This window comes from Mirounga angustirostris, unplaced genomic scaffold, assembly GCF_029215605.1.
Source record: "Mirounga angustirostris isolate CCGP_5_RB_7025 unplaced genomic scaffold, mMirAng1.0.hap1 SCAF_8, whole genome shotgun sequence".
Classification (NCBI taxonomy): domain Eukaryota; kingdom Metazoa; phylum Chordata; class Mammalia; order Carnivora; family Phocidae; genus Mirounga; species Mirounga angustirostris.
In genome coordinates, this window is record NW_026991716.1 from 113,782,562 (window position 1) to 113,801,265 (window position 18,704).

At 36.1% G+C, this 18,704-nt stretch overlaps 1 protein-coding gene across 1 annotated transcript in view; it reads left to right on the forward strand.

The window, feature by feature from the left end:
- ENPP3 (ectonucleotide pyrophosphatase/phosphodiesterase 3) overlaps positions 1-16,187 on the forward strand; it is a 73,990-nt gene extending 57,803 nt beyond the window's left edge. Inside the window, exons 22-26 of the mRNA XM_064596966.1 lie at positions 5,555-5,690; positions 8,058-8,135; positions 8,755-8,887; positions 10,495-10,655; positions 15,970-16,187. Of these exons, the coding sequence (XP_064453036.1) occupies positions 5,555-5,690; positions 8,058-8,135; positions 8,755-8,887; positions 10,495-10,655; positions 15,970-16,136 (675 nt within the window). The 3' untranslated portion in view covers positions 16,137-16,187. The remainder of the gene's footprint in view (positions 1-5,554; positions 5,691-8,057; positions 8,136-8,754; positions 8,888-10,494; positions 10,656-15,969) is intronic.
- The last annotated feature ends 2,517 nt before the right edge of the window (positions 16,188-18,704 follow it).

Consider the following 18,704-nt stretch of genomic DNA (forward strand, 5'->3'; position numbering starts at 1 on the left):
GAAGTGATTGATTGTATCTGGTTTATTTACTCTTCTTGTTCTAATTCAAGATTTCTGGAGAAAAATAAGCATATTTTCCCACTATTAATTGAAGCTTTGTGTGTTCTGAGCACCAACTCTGCTGCTGAAAATGGTTTAATTGTGGCCCGCGGTAGGAGAGCATTGATGTTGTTTCCCAGTGTGGGCAAATCTTTTACCAGCTGTTACCTGAGTTCATGTGTATGGTTAATGACAACATCACTTTCCTATTATGCAAAATGTCCAGTCTGTTACTTTCTTCAACACACTGTGGAACAACAATGTGAAGTTATTTATTCCTTTAAATAATTCCTATTTGTTCGTGGTATTGAGAAGGGCAGTATATTCAAGGCCAGTCTTAGCATTCAATTCTCTATTTTGAAAAGTCCAGGTATCAGGGATTGTGTGGAGTTGAGGGGAATATTTATGTTTTTAATACTTTCCCCTTCTGTCTTGCATTCCTGAATTTATATGAGCTTTAGCAGAAACCAGAAGCAGAGAGATTTTAAGTGGGCTCAGACCAGGAGTTTAGTACAATTCTTTTTTGTTATTGTTTTAAAACTAGCTTCTTTGTTACCAAAAGTTCCTGTCCTTTCACTGATCCCACAGAACTACTTGTGTATTTCTCCCTCCATGTGACAGGATGGAATTCTAGCAATTTTCTGCTTTCTAATTCGGAAATTACTCTGTTAGTATGTTGTGGTTCAAGAAAATTACATACAAGGATGTTTTGAGATTCACATAAAAATGCTGTAAATCAGCCCTGTGTTTGAAAAATCAGACTTTAAATAAGCACTTTTTGGAGCATGGGCCCAATTGGCTTGTGCCTTTAAGTTTTATGGAGCTTTTGTTTTCCTGTGGTTTTGGTGGGTTTTCTAATTTTTGTTGTTGTTATTGTTATCTCAGAAGAGTTCTGGAGAAGGAGCTGTGATTTGAAATCGTGCTCCTGCAACAACAGCTTCAAAACTATTAGGGTTGATTAGACTGTATATGGGTTTCGCTTCTGGGCCCACTGAGTAGGACTACGTGAGCTGCTTTTTCTGTTGCTGGGTGAAAAATTGAAATTAAGAGCAAAAATTGCGTTATGTTTAGAATATATACCTTATAAATTTAATGTAAATCAAAACACTTTTTCAGAGAAGAAAATCTAGTGCACTTGAAGAATGTTTCCCTCTCTCTCGATCTATATGTGTGTATATGTCCCATATCATTGGATTTTTGAATAGCCTTTTTTTGTTTCAAAAGCTTATTAGCGCTAATATCATAAATTATGGCCCAATCATGTTTAATGATTCTTTAAAAAACTAGGAACATTATTATGTATCGGAAACATTTTTTTGGAACTATAAGAAATATTTTTCCCTAAAGAAAAAAACCACGTCCAGAAAAATAATAATTTTAAAAATATATAGTGATTATCCTTACCATAAGATCAGATGGTAACAATCCAATCTTCAAATAAATAAGTTTAGCTTTTATGTTCAGCCTACAGGTAAAGAGAGTCTATAACTTCAATAAAAATAATTTTATCCACTGTTTAAGTTTTATTTTAACCCCATGCCAGACTAGAAATGAAAGCATCTTGCTTTCCTGTCTATGCTCATCATCTACCTCTCTTGAAGAGTTTTGAGAGCTAGGGAGTTCAGATTTTATCTGAGTGTCTGAGTTCTATTTATTGTTTTCCTGACTTTCTATCCCCTGGCTTAAAAAACTCTAAAGAACTCTGAAGAGCTAGCAGGGTTGAAGCTGTTTCTATGTGTGGAGGTGGGGGGATGGTTCGCTGTGCCTTCTCTCAGGAGCCCAGGACTCAGAAGTGACGTGATCACACCTCCCCTCCATCCTTCTAGAGGGCTGCCTATTGCATAATCTCCCCTTTCTAAAGAAGGCCACATCCTGTCTTTCCTTGTCTCGATGCACTTATATTAGGGGTTCAAGTTTGGTGTGTAAGAAGCAAGATTTTCAGTAAACAAAAAAAAAGCATAACTTTTTTTTAGCACTTTCTGGCTAAAGCCATCCTGATCCATGTCCCCCAACTCCAAGTCTATACTACTTTGAGAAAATAGTAAACATTTTTGCCTAACTGTTATGTGAGTATAACTTCTATAGCTGCGGCCTCATGAAAAATTACAATATACTTCCTTCCTTAACATTTTTATAATTTTTAACATTTATTTATTTTTAAAAGATTTTATTTATTTATTTTTCGGAGAGAGAGAGAGAGAGAACAAGCAGGGGGAGTGGCAGGCAGAGGGAGAAGCAGGCTCCCCGCTGAGTGAGGAGCCCGACTCAGGACTCGATCCCAGGACCCTGGGATCATGACCTGAGCTGAAGGCAGACGCTCAACCCGCTGAACCACCCAGGTGTCCCCATTTTTATAATTTTAACTGTTGAGTATAGGCATTTCATCTTCCTTCCATTACAGAAAATACATCCATGGCTATATTTATGTATTGTACATTTCTTCAAGTAAAATGTACAAAACGTGATGTTTTAGAGTAAAATGATAAAGACGTGTGATAGGAAACATGAACTCACGAGATTCTGGTTGTCTATGGGGCTGATAATCGATATTGTTGGTTCTCCCATTTTATGACATCTTTACATGCCCCTTTATGTCAAATGAAGAAACCCGGTTATTCCGAACTGTTTGCTCTGGTGTGTTTCTGAAAGGATATAAAGAAATGTTTTTAGCTCTCCGGTGTCTGCCATGAGGAGAGTGGAATGAATGGTGAGAGCTAATCCACTGCCTCTAACACAAATATCTTCATATTTCTTGATTTATTTTTTGGTTTGGCGAGTTCTATCACTCAGGAACTTGCTGAGAAAGGAAGAAGGAAAGGTATATTTTTGAGACTTTATGTATCTTAAAAGATTCTTATTCCATCTATACACTTACTTGATGGTTTAGCTTTAGAATTTTAGAGATAATTTTTCTTCAAACTAATAGGATATAAAGTTTCCTGCACTGATTCTCTAATGTTTTTTATATGTTCCCTAATTTTTTTCCATCTTTTGTCTTTAATTTTACTTTTTCAGAGATATTTGCAACTTCATCTTATAAATCTTATTGAATATTTTATTTCTGTTGTCATATTCTTTTTTAAATCCCAGGAGCTCTTTCTGCTTTTCTACTGCTTTCTCTTCTTCCTATATGGATAACATATATACTCTCATCTTGAGCAAGTTTTCTTCTCTCTCTGCATTGTCTCTTTTTTATCTTGGTTCCTCCTCTACCCCGAGAAAATGTTTGGTGATCTTTGGTTATAATTTTATATGTTAAGGGACAGTCACTAAGCTGTGTGGCTGGGGGCTGGCCAGCTGGTGGACTTCAGTATAGGTTGATCAGGATAAGAACCAGCCATTTTGTTGGGGATTCCTAATTGTAAGCATCTAGTTTTCCTTTTGGCTGCTTTGTATCCCAAAGAAAGGACACTTTTAATCTAATAATTATACACCCAGCATATAAAATTGGGCAGCCTTCATTTGAGCAGTGAGACTGGGGTGAGTCTTACCATTCATACATGGATTTTTATTTAATCCCATTGCTTTCAATATGATGCACCTGCTGTCTGGGCTGTTTTGTGTCCTTCAGTCTGAACATTCCTCCAGTTCAACCTCTCCAGTGAGTAAACTTTCTATCTAGCCTCTTTTACAGACTTTCAACCTGTCCTCTTCTTTCTGGCCCTATGTACATTACCCGTCCTTAGGAGACTCCAAGTTCTACCCTTGGGTTTTGGAATCCACTTCTTTGTGCTTTCCCCAATCATGGCTTTTGGTTGTCAGTATATACTGGTCTACTAAGCCATGTTACAATAGTAAACAGGTGTTGATCTGATCTCCAGCTTCTGAAAATTTCTTATTATCCATTATGTGCTTTCACCATTAATGTTCTTTTAATGGGATTTCAGGAGGGAGCAGAGATAAATGTGTTCAATCTAGTTGAGGAGTCTATTCAACTTCTTTATAGTGTTTTCCAACTGGAGTGTTGTAGTCTGTTGGGGAGTACCTTCTCTGGTTGGCTTTCCTTAGACTTCACTCATCTTCATCTCCTACCTATTCTATACCTCATCATGGTACTCTCCTGCCTATGAATATAGTGCACAGCAGTTTTTGCCTTTTTCTTTGTGAATTGATCTTCTACATTTTATTTTCCTCCAGCTTTATTGAGATATAATTGGCATAAAACATTATATAAGCTTAAAGTGAACAGTGTGATGATTTCATACATGTATATATTATAAAATGATCACTACATACATTTTGGACACCACAGCTAATTTTCGCTTTTAGCACAATGCAGTGAATAGGGGAAGGACATTATAATTTAATTTAACCTTCTTTTTTTGTTGTTAAGAAATATATACATTGTGGGCAATAGTGGTATATGAATCAAAATCTGAAAAAAATGAAATGAATGGCAAATTACTGACTCATGATTATATGCTAATTGAAATATAATGATGATTTAATACTGTATTACCTTAAACACTTGGGTTAGGCAGCATATTTATAAGATGCCTGCTAGTGGATAAGTTATTGTATTAGTCTTTTTTTTTTTTGATTTATTTTTTTTAAAGATTTTATTTATTCATTTGAGACACAGAGATACAGAGAGAGAGAGAGAGCATGAGCAGTGGGAGAGGCAGAGGGAGAGGAAGAAGCAGAACTCCCCACCGAGTCAGGAGCCCGACGTGGGACTAGATCCCAGGACCCCAGGATCATGACCTGAGCCGAAGGCAGACGCCCAACCATCTGAGCCACCCAGGCACCCCTGTATTAGTCTTTAAATAGCCACTGGGTGGCTCAGTCGGTGAAGCATCTGCCTTCAGCTTGGGTTATGATTCCGGGCTCCTGGGATTGAGCCCCACTTCGGGCTCTCTGCTCAGCAGGGAGTCTGCTTTTCCCTCTGCCTCTGCCGCTCCACCTGTTTGTGCTCTCTCTCTCTCAAATAAAATCTTTAAATAAATAAATAAAAGTTACAAAGAAAATTGCAAAAAATATATTCCTATATTACATGATAAATGAAGCACAGCTACCAATTTTCTTAAGTCCCCAAGTAAGTCCAGGCAACTGTAGCTTCTTTGAATTAATCTCAGATTGCCCAGCTGAAGAAAAAATATCCTTAGTTTGTATGTGTATTTTTAAAATGAAATGTTTTTATTTTATTTTCAATATTTACTTATAAATACACCATATATATATCCACCTAAAAGTTAAATCCTAAAAAGAATTTTGTTTTTTAGTAGTAGCTCCCGTTATTTGTTGGCTCTCATTTCACTTTTATTCTGCAAATATTCCTTTCCAAGATGTATTTGATTTGCCCTCCAAGTGTCCCTAACCAGAAGGGAACCACAGAAAAAAACATTGCTGAAGACATCCATTTCCATTGCTTGCGTAGACCTGATTCACTAAGAAAATAGGAAAAGGTTAAATGAAAAACATTCTAGGGAAGTTACAAACCATATAAGGTGATGGGTTTAGCCACAACTGTGGGTGTAACTTTTTTTTTTTCCCCTCTTTTTCTTTCTTTCAACAGGGAGACACATCGCCTCTTCCTCCCACTGTCCCAGACTGTCTACGGGCTGATGTCAGGGTTGCTCCTTCTGAAAGCCAGAAGTGTTCCTTTTATTTAGCAGACGAGAATATCACCCACGGCTTCCTCTATCCTCCTGGTTAGTAGAACTCTTTTTTAGGGCAGCGACTTAGAAAGCCCTCATCAGCTGGATGTGGGCATGTGCCTTAAACATACGCTCCCTGCCGAAACGACCTGCTTGGGCCGGACTAGCTGCCCAGGAGGCTTCAGATGCTGTGGGCTGGCTGAAATAGCACAACCGCTCTAATAAAGACTAATAAATTTTGCAGTGCAAACGAAACATCAGCGCTAATCTGGCCCAGATGTTCAGAGAGTTCGGCAGGTTTAAGTTTAATTTTAAAACTGAAGATTCCTTGGAGAGGGACGCAAAGAGTCCAAAAAAACATTTTTGTTTCTGGCTGCCACCCAAGCGAGGGCCTGCACGGAGCACGCAGCTGTGCTCGTGGCGAGGAGTCAGGCTGGACTTCGGGCCTGTCGCACACAGAGCATGCTCACGCCCAGCCATGTCACACCGGGGGTGAAGCCGCTGAATGAACTTTACGTTTTTTTGTTTGTTGGTTTTCAGGTTTGTGTGTTTGTTTGTTTGTTTTTTAGAAAGCATCTCTCTTGAGAACATGCAAAAGCCAGGGTCATTTTTCTAAACTCAAATCTCTTCTCTATTCAGCAGGAAATGTCATTTTTATTAACTCACTCATGAGATTTTCAAAAATTTCAGCTTCTGGGAATGGGTTTGCTCCTGATATTTGGCTTCATTTTTCTGGAAGCCATGACCTAAAGAGGTCAATTTAGAGATTTATAATTTAGGGGTTCTTAAGAGTGGGGTAAAAAAATCCTTCATGAAAACAAGTAGCACATCAATGCAAATGCTAGGATGAACCTTAAGTAGTTGCAATATTTTATTAATAATTTTTAATTGATGTATAAAATTGTATCTGTTGAGCCGTAAGGCATTGGTTGATAATATAAATGCCTCGACAAGGAAATGAAATTAATAACTAAACAACTTGTCTCAAAAAATCTTAAGGATGAAATGAAACTCTTTGCTAACTCTCCACTATTTTGGAAATTCCATTATAAGCTCATCTTATTTTTCTCTGAAAAGGAGGTAAGACTATATGGTTTGCTATCCCAACTTTCAGGGCTTAATTTAAAAAGTAGAAAAAGCTTCTAAGGGTTCTGAGGACTGTGAATAACATGTGAAATTTTAAGGAAAAACAAAAAACCCCAACAACTTGTTTTTCCTTGCTTTTTGGCACCCATCCATTGGCCTTTCATTTAAATATTAGTATACCCAAGTATAGTTTAAATATAAAAACCATTATAATAAACATTTATAGGCCTGTAGCTTTTTTTTTTTTTAAGATTATTTATTTATTTATTTGAGAGAGAGAATGAGATAGAGAGAGCATGAGCAGGGGGAGGGTCAGAGGGAGAAGCAGACTCCCCGCTGAGTGGGGAGCCTGATGTGGGACTTGATCCGGGGACTCCAGGATCATGACCTGAGCCGAAGGCAGTCACTTAACCAACTGAGCCACCCAGGCGCCCCGGGCTTGTAGCTTTTTTAATCCTCATGATACTTCCATGATAATAGATGTCATGAGACAATGAAGCACAGAGGGACAGAGCACTTTGCTCCAGCACTCACTGTGCTAGACAGCACATCCAGGAGTCCTCCAAACCAATCGTATGTGGTGTCCTCAGCAGTCTTTATCGAGTTAAAACTCACTTTCTTAGGGAAATTTGATTTTGGAAGAGTTATTTATAGCAGCATTATTATTTTGTGCACATTCAATAACTATGCATGCATACTGGTACAGTGCTTGTTTTCTAGGGCTCTTATAACAGATTACCACAAACCTGGTGGCTTAAAACAATAGAAATGTATTTTTTCACAGATGTAGAGACCAGAAGTCCAAAATCAAGATGTTGGCTGGGCCATGCTCCCTTTGAAGGAGAGAATCTAGGGGAGAATCCTTCTTTACCTCTTCCAGCTTCTGGGGGCTCCAGGCATCGCTTGGTTTATGGCTACGTCACTCCAACCTTTGCCTATGTCTTCACAGTGACTTCTTGCCTGAATCTCTCCTTTCCTGAACCTCCTCTCTCTTTTTTTATAAGAACACCAGCCTACTCTAAATCCAGGATAATCTCATCTTGAGATCCTTAACTCAATTATATCTGCAAAGACCCAATTTTCCTATATATCAGATTCAGAGGTACAGGGGGTTTAGGACTTGGACATATCTTTTTCAGGGTCACCATTCAACCTACAGGTATCAAATGCATAAAGCTGTCAGGATTGTTGATAACCTCTACTGGAGAGTACTCAGTATCCCTGTGTTTTGACTGCTAATAAATTTTCATTAGTATGTAGTACTATTTTGCTTATTATGTAGTATGTTATATTTTCTATTCTGGCTAGAGTTAATCAAATCCATTTGTTTTGCAGCAAACAACAGAACTTCTGATAGTCAATATGATGGTTTAATCACAAGTAATTTGGTCCCTATGTATAAAGCATTTAAAGGTAAGTATACATTTAGATTATTAATTTAAAAATACCTAAGTGACTTTATGAACTTATAAACTAAATGCATCTTTTTTTTTTTTTTTTGCAATTTGTCTCTGATATTGAGTCATTATGCTCTAATGCTTTAAATTTAGAAATAGGAAGGATCTCTGACATAGTTTTTTTTTTTTTTAACTTACTTCAACTTTGGGTACCTTGTGACTAGAACTTCAATACTTTGTTTTTAATCCTAATTTAGCTCTAAATAGTTATTCACAAAACAAAATTTTACTGACACTTACCATAAGTGAGTGAAAGGTGTTTGTCCCTAGAATCATAATTAATAAAGCAGTATGTATGTTCTGACTGTTGTTTGAATATCACTGTCCCCAAAGCACCTCAGCATTAGGAAGGAATTTGGAAACATATTTTAGTGCAATATCAAGACTGCAACTACATCAGCAAAAGGAAGCACCATCAATGTGACTATTTTTGTTACATGGGCTATTTTGCAGAATTTACCTAATCACCACTGACAATTATCGAAGCAGAACTTGACGCTATTTAAATGTACCTCTCTATTATAGAAAATATTTCCATGTTCAATATTTTTAACGTCTTATTCTATTATTTTTAGAAATGTGGGATTACTTCCACAGTGTTCTTCTTGTGAAACATGCCATGGAAAGAAATGGAGTAAATGTGGTTAGTGGGCCAGTATTTGATTATAATTATGATGGTCACTTTGATGCTCCAAATGAAATTACAGGGTAAGTAATTTGAAAACAAATAGACTTTTTGATTTAGCGATAGGGTATCATGAGGGGAGAAACCTCAGTACTCTAAATTAAAGCTTAATATTCTAAATATCACACAATATATTTACGTAGAGATGCTATCATTGACTATTTTCAACTAGCCTAAAAATGTTGCAAAAATGTTATATGGCAAAAATTTAAACTAATGGGCAAAGAAAAAATGTTGAGGAAAAGTTCGGCAAAATTTTTATTTAGAAAATTTCTAAACAAATGGGCACAGGGAAAATGTGATTTTGTAAAAGTTAAAGAGATAAGACTCACTGTACTATCAGTAAATACAGAGCCAGTCCGGCAATTAATTAAAAAAAATCAAGCAGTGATGATTCACAATATTGTCCAATAGTGGATGATTCATAAACTATCTCCCAGGAGAGGGTAGAGGCTTCCTCTAGAAAACCAGTCCTATTAACTTGTATATCTTTGTACTAAACCTGGTCATAATATGATGCTAAGAATTACCTTTGAATGCAGCACAGAGGAATAGAGAGTTTTAGTCTTATTCATTATTTCTCTTTATTAGCAAAGTGTATGAAGGGCCAAACTAAACAACCGTGCTATCTGAGCCTAGATTGCATAAAGCAACAGTTTCTACCCCTACCTTTTGATAGAGTAACATTTGTGACAACTCAGTGTGTGGCCTTTTTCCATTTCATTTGCCTTGTCTTTATTTTAGTGCTTATTAATCCTATATTTTACCATTTAATAATTCTAGCAAACACTTTGATAGCACTCTACCACGTGCTAAGTACTTTCCTAAACACATACACTTCATTTAGTCCACAAAACATTCCTATGTTAGATGCTGTTAGCGCCCATATAGAGATGGAGAAACTGAGGTACAGAGAGGTTAAGTATCTGGTCTATGTTCCACAGCTAATAAGTGGGAGAGCCAGGGTACAAACCCTCTGAGTTCATGTAGAAATCCTAAGATCACAGTCCTATCACTGCTTACAGCAGTCATATTTCTTTTACTGGGCTCGTCATAATAGTCTACCCTTATTTTGCACTTAAAACTTTTAAAAGCACTTTCATGTTCATTATCTAAAACTAAAGGACTGTCATATTAGTTATATGGATTTATCCCCTTGTCCACCCTGTGAAGTTGGTAGTAGTGGTCACCTCCATATTAAAGTTGAGGAAACTGACCAAGTCACAGAATGTGAGAGGATTAGCACCCACCCAGACATCTAGCAGAAGTGCTCAGCTAGAGTTGGCATTGGGGCTTGTTTCCAGTCCCGATTTGCTCTATTGCAAATCGTCACTATAAAATATAAAGTCAACAAAACTAGGAAACACAAGAGGCATAATGTCATGGTCTGCTTTTCTTTGTATTCTCATATGTTCCCATAGCGTTATAATGACCAAGTTTGGACTTCTGTAAAGCTCTGATCTGGCTCATGGAAGTGTAAAAATATGTGATAAGATTTTGTTCTTTCTATTCATTTGCTTTCTTTGACTGTGTTTTTACTTTAGCATTTCTTTAAAAAATGTATAATGACATTTAGAAGTTTTAGAAGCAAAAGTATACTAACATGAAATCTTTTCCATTGTGTTTTTAGATATATGGAGAACACTACTGTTCCCATCCCAACGCACTACTTTGTGGTACTGACCAGTTGCAAAAATCAGAGCCACACCCCCGAGGCCTGCCCTGGGTGGTTGGATGTCCTACCCTTTATTATCCCTCACCGACCTACCAACGTGGAGAGCTGCCCAGTGAGTATGCTCCTGGAGAGTCCTCAGGACCTGAGAAAATGATTAGTCAGATCTCCAGGCTTTCATAAAAGTGGCTTTGACTACAACATATTTTTTTAGTTGTTTCATGGGTAGAGTCGTACTAAATTACCTCATTTTTAAACTTTTCCTTAGACTATTGATCTTTATGTAACTTATGTCAATTTAAATATGTATATGCCTACTTGAACATGTGTTTATATGCGTATCTTATGTATTTTATTCATATACGTTTTATTCACACTCATAAAGGAAGGGGTGATATCTTATGAATATTTTGATTCTTAACACAGAAACTTGAGGGTGCTGTGCCAAAGTGGGCACTCAGTTAATGTTTTCTGAATGAATATGTAAATATAAAAACTCCATCAGCTTGAAACATGAGGTCTGATATTAATTACATACACACAGTGAGTTAAAGTAACACTTTTTTTAAAACATCGTGTGTTAGTCTACTTCAACATCCTTCTGGATCAAGGGAAATTGTATGTAAATAGTTACTTAAACTTGCATATATTTTTTATAGGAAAAATATGTATTCTTGTAATTGGGTTTTACTAGTTATTCAACAAATATACTGAGTACCTATTAAGTGCATAGTACTGTGAAAGAAACTTTTTAGAATACACCAACGAGGAATACAGTGTCTCTGCCCTCAAGGAGTTCATATATAACTTTGAGATATAAATGAGGTATATAAATGAAATATAGACACATAGATCGTTCAGTTGATAACATAAAAATTATTTTAAAAAAATAAGAGATGTCACAAAGTTGCTTTAATTGCTAAATCCAAAGTTGGATTAATTGCTAAATAACGTAAGGATTTAGTGTTTAAGTTTGAAACACATTTGGCTGGAATAATCAATAAAAGAGAGTTATATAAAATGAGGAGAGAGTAGGCCTGGGCCCTGAAAATGGGCAGAATTTGAACAAATTGAGAGGATTGAGAAGAATCTTCAAAGGAGAAAAGATTTGGTAACTGGATGCAACAGCCAAAGAAAAAGGGAGACATGAAGATGAATCAAGATTTTAAATGTAGGTAATTAGGAAAAAAACAGAGAGAGGGAAGTTAGGAATGAGAATTATTTTGGCAGGTAGATAAGATATTTAAGTTTAGGCATGTCCTTTATAGAAATGGGTGTTCACATGGAAAATCCCATAGGCTAGTAGAGACTGGATATTAAAGCTTAGGTTCTAGGCCAGATTGGGAATTCATCTCTATTCTTTCAGTTGTTCAACACATAACTGCCTTCACCATACTATGTATTATGGGAGATACACCGATAAATTAGACATGAATTTTATCAAAAGGGGCTCACAGTCTAGCCCTTCGATGGCTAGTACAATAGAAGAAGGAAGAGATAAGTGGCACAAAGAGGGGTAGATAAAATTGCTTTAGGTTTTCAAAAGAGAAATATTTCTTAGTAGGGAAGGCGACATTCTAACTTGGTCTTGAAGATAAGATTTGAACTTGAATGTTTGAATGGTCTTTCAATGACTAAAGATGGAGGGCAAAGATAAGAGGCTAAGCAGTGACTCTCCCAGAGTCCTAGAGTGGGCAAGGTTTTCCAGAAAAGGGTAAGCCATCATTCTTGACTTATTCTTCCAGTGGCAGAAGTCATGACTAATACACTGTGGTGCTGGTTACCACTGAATCAGAATTAAGTAGTTCTTTATAGCAGGTTCTAAGTAGCTACTATGGATTGATTAAAATGGGTATGCAAAGAAGAAACTATTGGCTATCCCTGGTCTAGACCTTTCTTGCCTCCTAGCCTGTACTTAAGGCTCTTCACAGTTTACCTTCAGTTGACCTTACAAACCCAAGTTGTAGACCCACTGAAGTCCTTGAAACTACTTGATGCATCTTGAGTTTCCCTACCTCAACATCATTGCTCATGCTTTTCTTTACTCGAATGCCCTTCTTTTCCATCTGCTAAAAATATATGAGACAATCAGTTGTTTTGGGAAGGATGAATTTTCTCTTGGTGGTCTTCAAATTGAGAAACTAGTTGAATATCTAGGAGGATAATATGAGAAGCAGTATAGAATAGATCTTACACACATGGATTTTGGAGTTGGACATCCTGTGTTCAGTTATTGACATCACCTCCTTGGGTAAATAATTGAATGTCAATCTCCTCAGCTGTATACAAAAATTCATCTTCCCTCATAAAATTGCTGTGAGCATTAGATAAGTTATTTCATATAGAATCCTAAGAATTCTCAATACATAGTAAGCAAATGGTGGCCATTTTAAAGAAATCATGTCTTGTGTGGGAGTTAACACATTCTACAGTCAACATAAAATGAGATTGTATACAAATAAAATCCTCTTTAATCAAATCACCCAATAAGTACAGTATATATATATATATATATACACACACACAAACTGCACCTTAATAAGTCTAAATCAGCCAATATTCCCCCTAGCATTAGAAAAGGCACCCAGTGAAATAGTTGGCTTGCTTTAAGGGGCATGTTCTATGGAAACTGCACTTTTAAATATTCTAATCACTCAGTGCGGGGAGGTACCCCCACTGTAAGAGATCTGAAGGAACTGACAGCAGTTTAGAAATGATAGATTCACAATTCCACCTCACACTTGGTCTAGGAAACTAGATTCATATAGCCTTATTTATTTTTTTCCTTCCCTGTTCTTTCCATATTTTCTGCCCTTCTTTTTCTTTTTCTTTTTTTCCCTCACCTTTGTATTGTTCAATTCCTGTCAGAGAAAAGAGAATGTTGTCATGAGTCCAAGTGGCAATCATTATTGTAGCTTGTTCAGAAGATACTGGAAAATACAGGTCTGGAACTTGGAAAAGAAATCAGAACTGTAGAGACAGAATTTGGTATTAAATTATGGGAGTGAAATAAAGTTGCCAAAGGGAAGAAAGTGGAAAGAAGAGATCCAAAGGTCAAACTGAGGGAAATGTCTATACTTCCAGGACGGAAAACACTAGAATCGGTTGAGGAAACAGAAAGTGTCACTGAACAAGTAAGCAGTTAGAAAAAAGAGGGAATTTTAGAAGCTTGGGGTGATCAACTAAGTGAAAGATCTAAAAAAAAAAAAGAATCCACTCTGGTTATGCTTGCCAAAGCGATTTCATGAGTGTGATAGCAGCAATAACCAGACTGTATGTAGTCAAGGGGAGAAAATAAAGAAGTGGTTAGGGTGGAAAAATACTGAAACTGGTATTGCCTCAGAAACCTAACAAAGCGAGTTGTATTTTAGGGGTATATAATACTTCTAACACATACACAGTTGACTCTTAACAATATGGGGGTTGGGGATGCTACCCCCCACCCAGTTGAAAATTCATGTATAACTTTTCACTCTCTCAAAACCTAACTGCTGGTAGCCCACTCTCAACTGAAAGCCTTACAATACCATAAACAGCTGATTACCACATATTTTCTGTGTATCATATACTGTATTCTTACAATAAAGTAAGCTAGAGAAAAGAAAATGTTATTAAGAAAATCATAAGGAAAAGACCATGGCAGTTCTGTACCATATTTATTGAAACAAATCTGCATATACGTGGATCCTCACAGTTCAAGCCTGTGTTGTTCAAGGGTCGATGGTATTTAAATACAGCTCATGAGAACTGTATGTATGCGAGGCTGCTCTCCTGATGGGATGCACTCGTACAGTGAGAGTTGTCTACGGCTAGCGTCTGTTCGGGTTGGTTGGTGCAGGTGGACTAGCTGGTATTGAGTAGTACCCCTGCCGAGATAGTTGTGTGTTGTGCTTTAGGTTCGTTGAATTGCAATTTTAGAAGAGGGTAGACCCAGTCAGGTGTTGAGTAAACATTTAGTTGGTGAGACACTAAATAAGCCATGAGAGAGCAGAGCAATATAAATCAAGTGGGGGAGAACTTTATGAAAAAACGTGATAAAAAACGTTAAATACTGCTGAAATGGGAAGTAGTAAAGGCAGGGAAAAATAATTAATTAGATTGCCGTTGGGTATATGAACTCAAATTAATACACTGCATATTTATTTTTAAAAATTAACATACATCATTAGCCCTTAGGAGGTTAGAGGTACTTAGAAGGTTAGAGACAAGAAGTAGTTTCCTCTTACACTTCCTCTAGCTCAAATAATAGCTGCCTATTTTAAAGCTGCATATTTAAAAAACAAGTAAACTACCACACTGAAGTCAAATGACGGTTTTTTTTCATGTTCAGTTAGCCAGAATATAGTACATCATAAATCAAATGACAGTTATTGGAACACACTCTTCTAATTTAACAAACTTTTACATTTTCTTACTTTTTAAAAAAATCTAAATGAAAATTAACAATACCATATGAATATCAGAAGATTGCTGTATAAAGAATAAGAAATTATGTGGCTATCCATGGCTCTAACTAAAATCGAATTAACTTTTATATAGTAAAAAACCTGTTAAAAGTCAGATGGCCAAGAAATGTCTGAAAAGATGTTCAACTATAATGATACTCAGGGTAATAAAATCAAACAGGGATGGAACACTATTTCACACTGTGATTTGGCAAGGATGTGGGGAAATAGGTCTTATGCTCCACTGCCAATGTAAGTGTCAATTGGTATGAACACCTTGAGGAGTGCAGGGTTTAACATCTGGAAAAATTAAAGCTGCCTGTACTCTATGATCCAGCAAGTCCATTCATAGATCTTAGAGACTTATATTCTTGACTACAGAAGGCATGTGCCAAGTTGTTCGTTACAGTATTATTTATCATGCCAAAAATACTATGAATACGGCAATGAAAAAAGAAACTGCCACCATAAACCACAGCTAAAAACAAGTGATTTAACTAGCGCTGGGCATATCACTATGGATGGATTGCAAACATAATGCTGATTGGGAAAGTAATTATAGAATACCACTTATAATACCACTTACCTAAGTTTGAAAACTCAAGTCAATACTGTGTATTGTATATTGATGTGCATTAAGAGTTTAAAAACACAGAGTGGATTCCATGAACTCATGATGATGATTGGTGCTGAGTAGAAGGACATTGGGGATTTAGCTTCATTTGTAAGATCCTATTTCTTTTCTATCTGAAGTAAATATTAAAATAGCTAAATTTTATGACTTTGGTGGTCTGTATTTGTTCTAGTATACTTTGTACTTTTGTTTTCCCTTTATTTTAGGAAACAACAAAATGTAGCTATGTCAAATTAAGATTTAAGGCAAGAAAAGCCCCAGGAAAAAGGAAAACTTCTAAATCATAAAAGATCTTTTGTTAATGAAAAATAATGCCCTGTGAAAAACAGTCTTTTGCTGCTCTTTTACAGGGAGATAAACCAAAAGCTGTTTGGATTAAAGAAAGATGGCAAGCCCACATCGCTCGGGTCCGCGATGTGGAACTTCTTACTGGACTGGACTTTTACCAGGAAAAAGCACAGCCTGTCTCTGAAATTTTGCAACTCAAGACATATCTACCCACATTTGAAACCATTATTTAACTTAATATATAAATGAATTCTGGCAGAACATAAATGATTTTTTCCTGTTAAATAATCACAAAATAAAGTTTTCAATTTTTCTTTAAAAAGCTTTGTGGCATAATTTCATCATTTCCTTCTCTCTTTTTCATCTCTATAAATGTGAACTTTATTTTGAAGTCACTTTTTTTTTTTTTTTTTTGCACAGAGATTGTGCTGTATGAGATCTACCTTATTATATTTATTATCTCATTTATAATCTTGGACTGTATTTTTCTGCCCAGCATTAACTAAACAGAAGGGAGAGCAAGAGAAGAGTCACTTTGGTGAACATTATACCAAGAAGTGTTACATTTGACAATTAGACAATATTAAAAGAAGCACATTACCTCATTTGGTAATTTCACCTGTAAAAACTGTGTCAACAAATCTTTTACGGTAGGAAAGACCAGAAAACAACCTAAAAGACTGGTTGAACCAATTTTGGAATTTGTTTTGGAATGGAATGCTATTCCAATACTATGAAGAAAGAAGTACATCTACAGATTGAATGTATGTCTATTGTTAAGCAGAGAACTAGGAAAAATAGCATGCTATCATGTTTTAGGGGCAGATGATAAAATGTCCTAGGCCACATGGTCCCTATTGCAACTACTCAGCTCTGCCATTACATCAAGGAAGTAGTCATAGATAATATGTAAAAGCAATTGGAGTGGCTGTGTTCAAATAAAACTTTATTTACCAAAAAACAAAAAACAAAAAAACCCCACAAAACATGGAGGGCTAGATTTGGCTCCAATAAACTTCCAGATGATTCTCTGATAAAAAGACCAGTTCATCCAGGGCACAAAAGCTTTGCTAGTGATGAAAAATCCTGTGACATAAAAAAAAGTCATGGCTTAAAAAGAAATAAACTATTTCTATTAGGAGGTCAATTGAAGTATGGTCATTAATTACAACTAATTGAAATGTTAGTTTCAATGCCACTGGGTTTTTGTTTTTGTTTTTTTTTACATATTTTCTTCACTTGTAAGATTTAGCTTTAAAAATTGTGCAGTGAAAAGTGCAAACACAAATTGAAAACTATTTCCGGTTACATGGCAGAAACATTAATACCTTGAATATAAATAGAATTCCTCCAATTCAGGTTCCTCTGTCCTATCATAGCCTGGAAATTAGATAAGATCACCTGAATTTAGACTCCACAATGGGGAGACAAATGAAGGATGGTTACACCCCTGAACTGAATTTAACTCTGAATGTCCTCATTGCTTCTGCATTTCTCTGAAAGTAACTGAATTGTTTTCTATTATCAGGCCAAATGCGTGCTCAACATAGAAATACAAATTTCAGTCAGAGAAAAATTAAAGTTACTTTTTTTTGCATAGAGATTGTGTGATACACTTTCCTTATGCATAATTGTTATCTTATTAAAAAGAAATACATATGTGTAAAATCATTTTGAAGGAAAGACACCAGTTATTTGGCAAGTCCTGGAATTACAAGGGTCTTGAAATTGTTACTTTACAACTTTAAGTATGTAGTCCATTTTTTTTACAATGAGTTTGATGAGTTTGTTTTATTTTTTTAAAATCTGAAAATGTAGACAATAATGTTAGTTGCATTTAAAAATTATTTATTTAGAAAGAATTTCCAAGATACAGAAAGGTTGCAAGAATGGTATAAAGAACTCTTGTATAAGCTTCATCCAGCTTTACCAATTGTTAATATCCTCATTTTTTTCCCTAAACTTTCTGAGAGTCATCATACCCATTGACCCCCAAAACTTCAATGTGTTTTTCTTAAGAAATACAGCTGCAGTTGGGGGTGTTTAAAGTTGGTACAATAACATTAACTCATACAGCTGTAGTCGGGGAGTTTAATGTTTGTACAATAACGTTATTTGATTTATAGGTCTAATTCAAGTTTTCTCATATTTTCAGTAATGTCCTTGATAATATTTTCTGGGATCCAAAACAGAATTGTTCATGGCATTGCTTTCTTTTCACTTTGGTCTCTTATAATGTACAATTGTTCCTCAGCCTTTACCAGATAATGTTGACATTTTTGATGAATCCAGGTCATTTATCTTGTAGACTGTCCCTCAAACTGGGTTTTCTGACATTTCCTCATAATTGGATCAATGTTTTGCATTTTTGGCAGGAACACTACATCAGTGATGGTGTGTTCTCAGTGCTTCATATGAGGAAGCACAAGATGTTGTTCAATTATGCCATTGTTCCTGATGCCAAATTTGATCAGTTGGTTAAGGTGGTGTTCACCTGGCTTTCCTTCTGTAAAGATAGTATTTTCCCCTTTATAATTTATAAGTTATTTGTGGGGGATATTTGAGACCCTATAAACTCCCTGGTTTTCATTAAATCACCCATTTCTTTAGTATACTTTAATAATTTTTTTTTAAAGATTTTACTTATTTATTGATAGAGAGAAAGTACAAGAAGGGGGAGCGGCAGGCAGAGAGGAGAAGCAGGCTCCTCACGGAGCAGGGAGCCCGATGCAGGACTTGATCCCAGGACCCCGGGATCATGACCTGAACCAAAGGACGATGCTGAATCGACTGAGCCACCC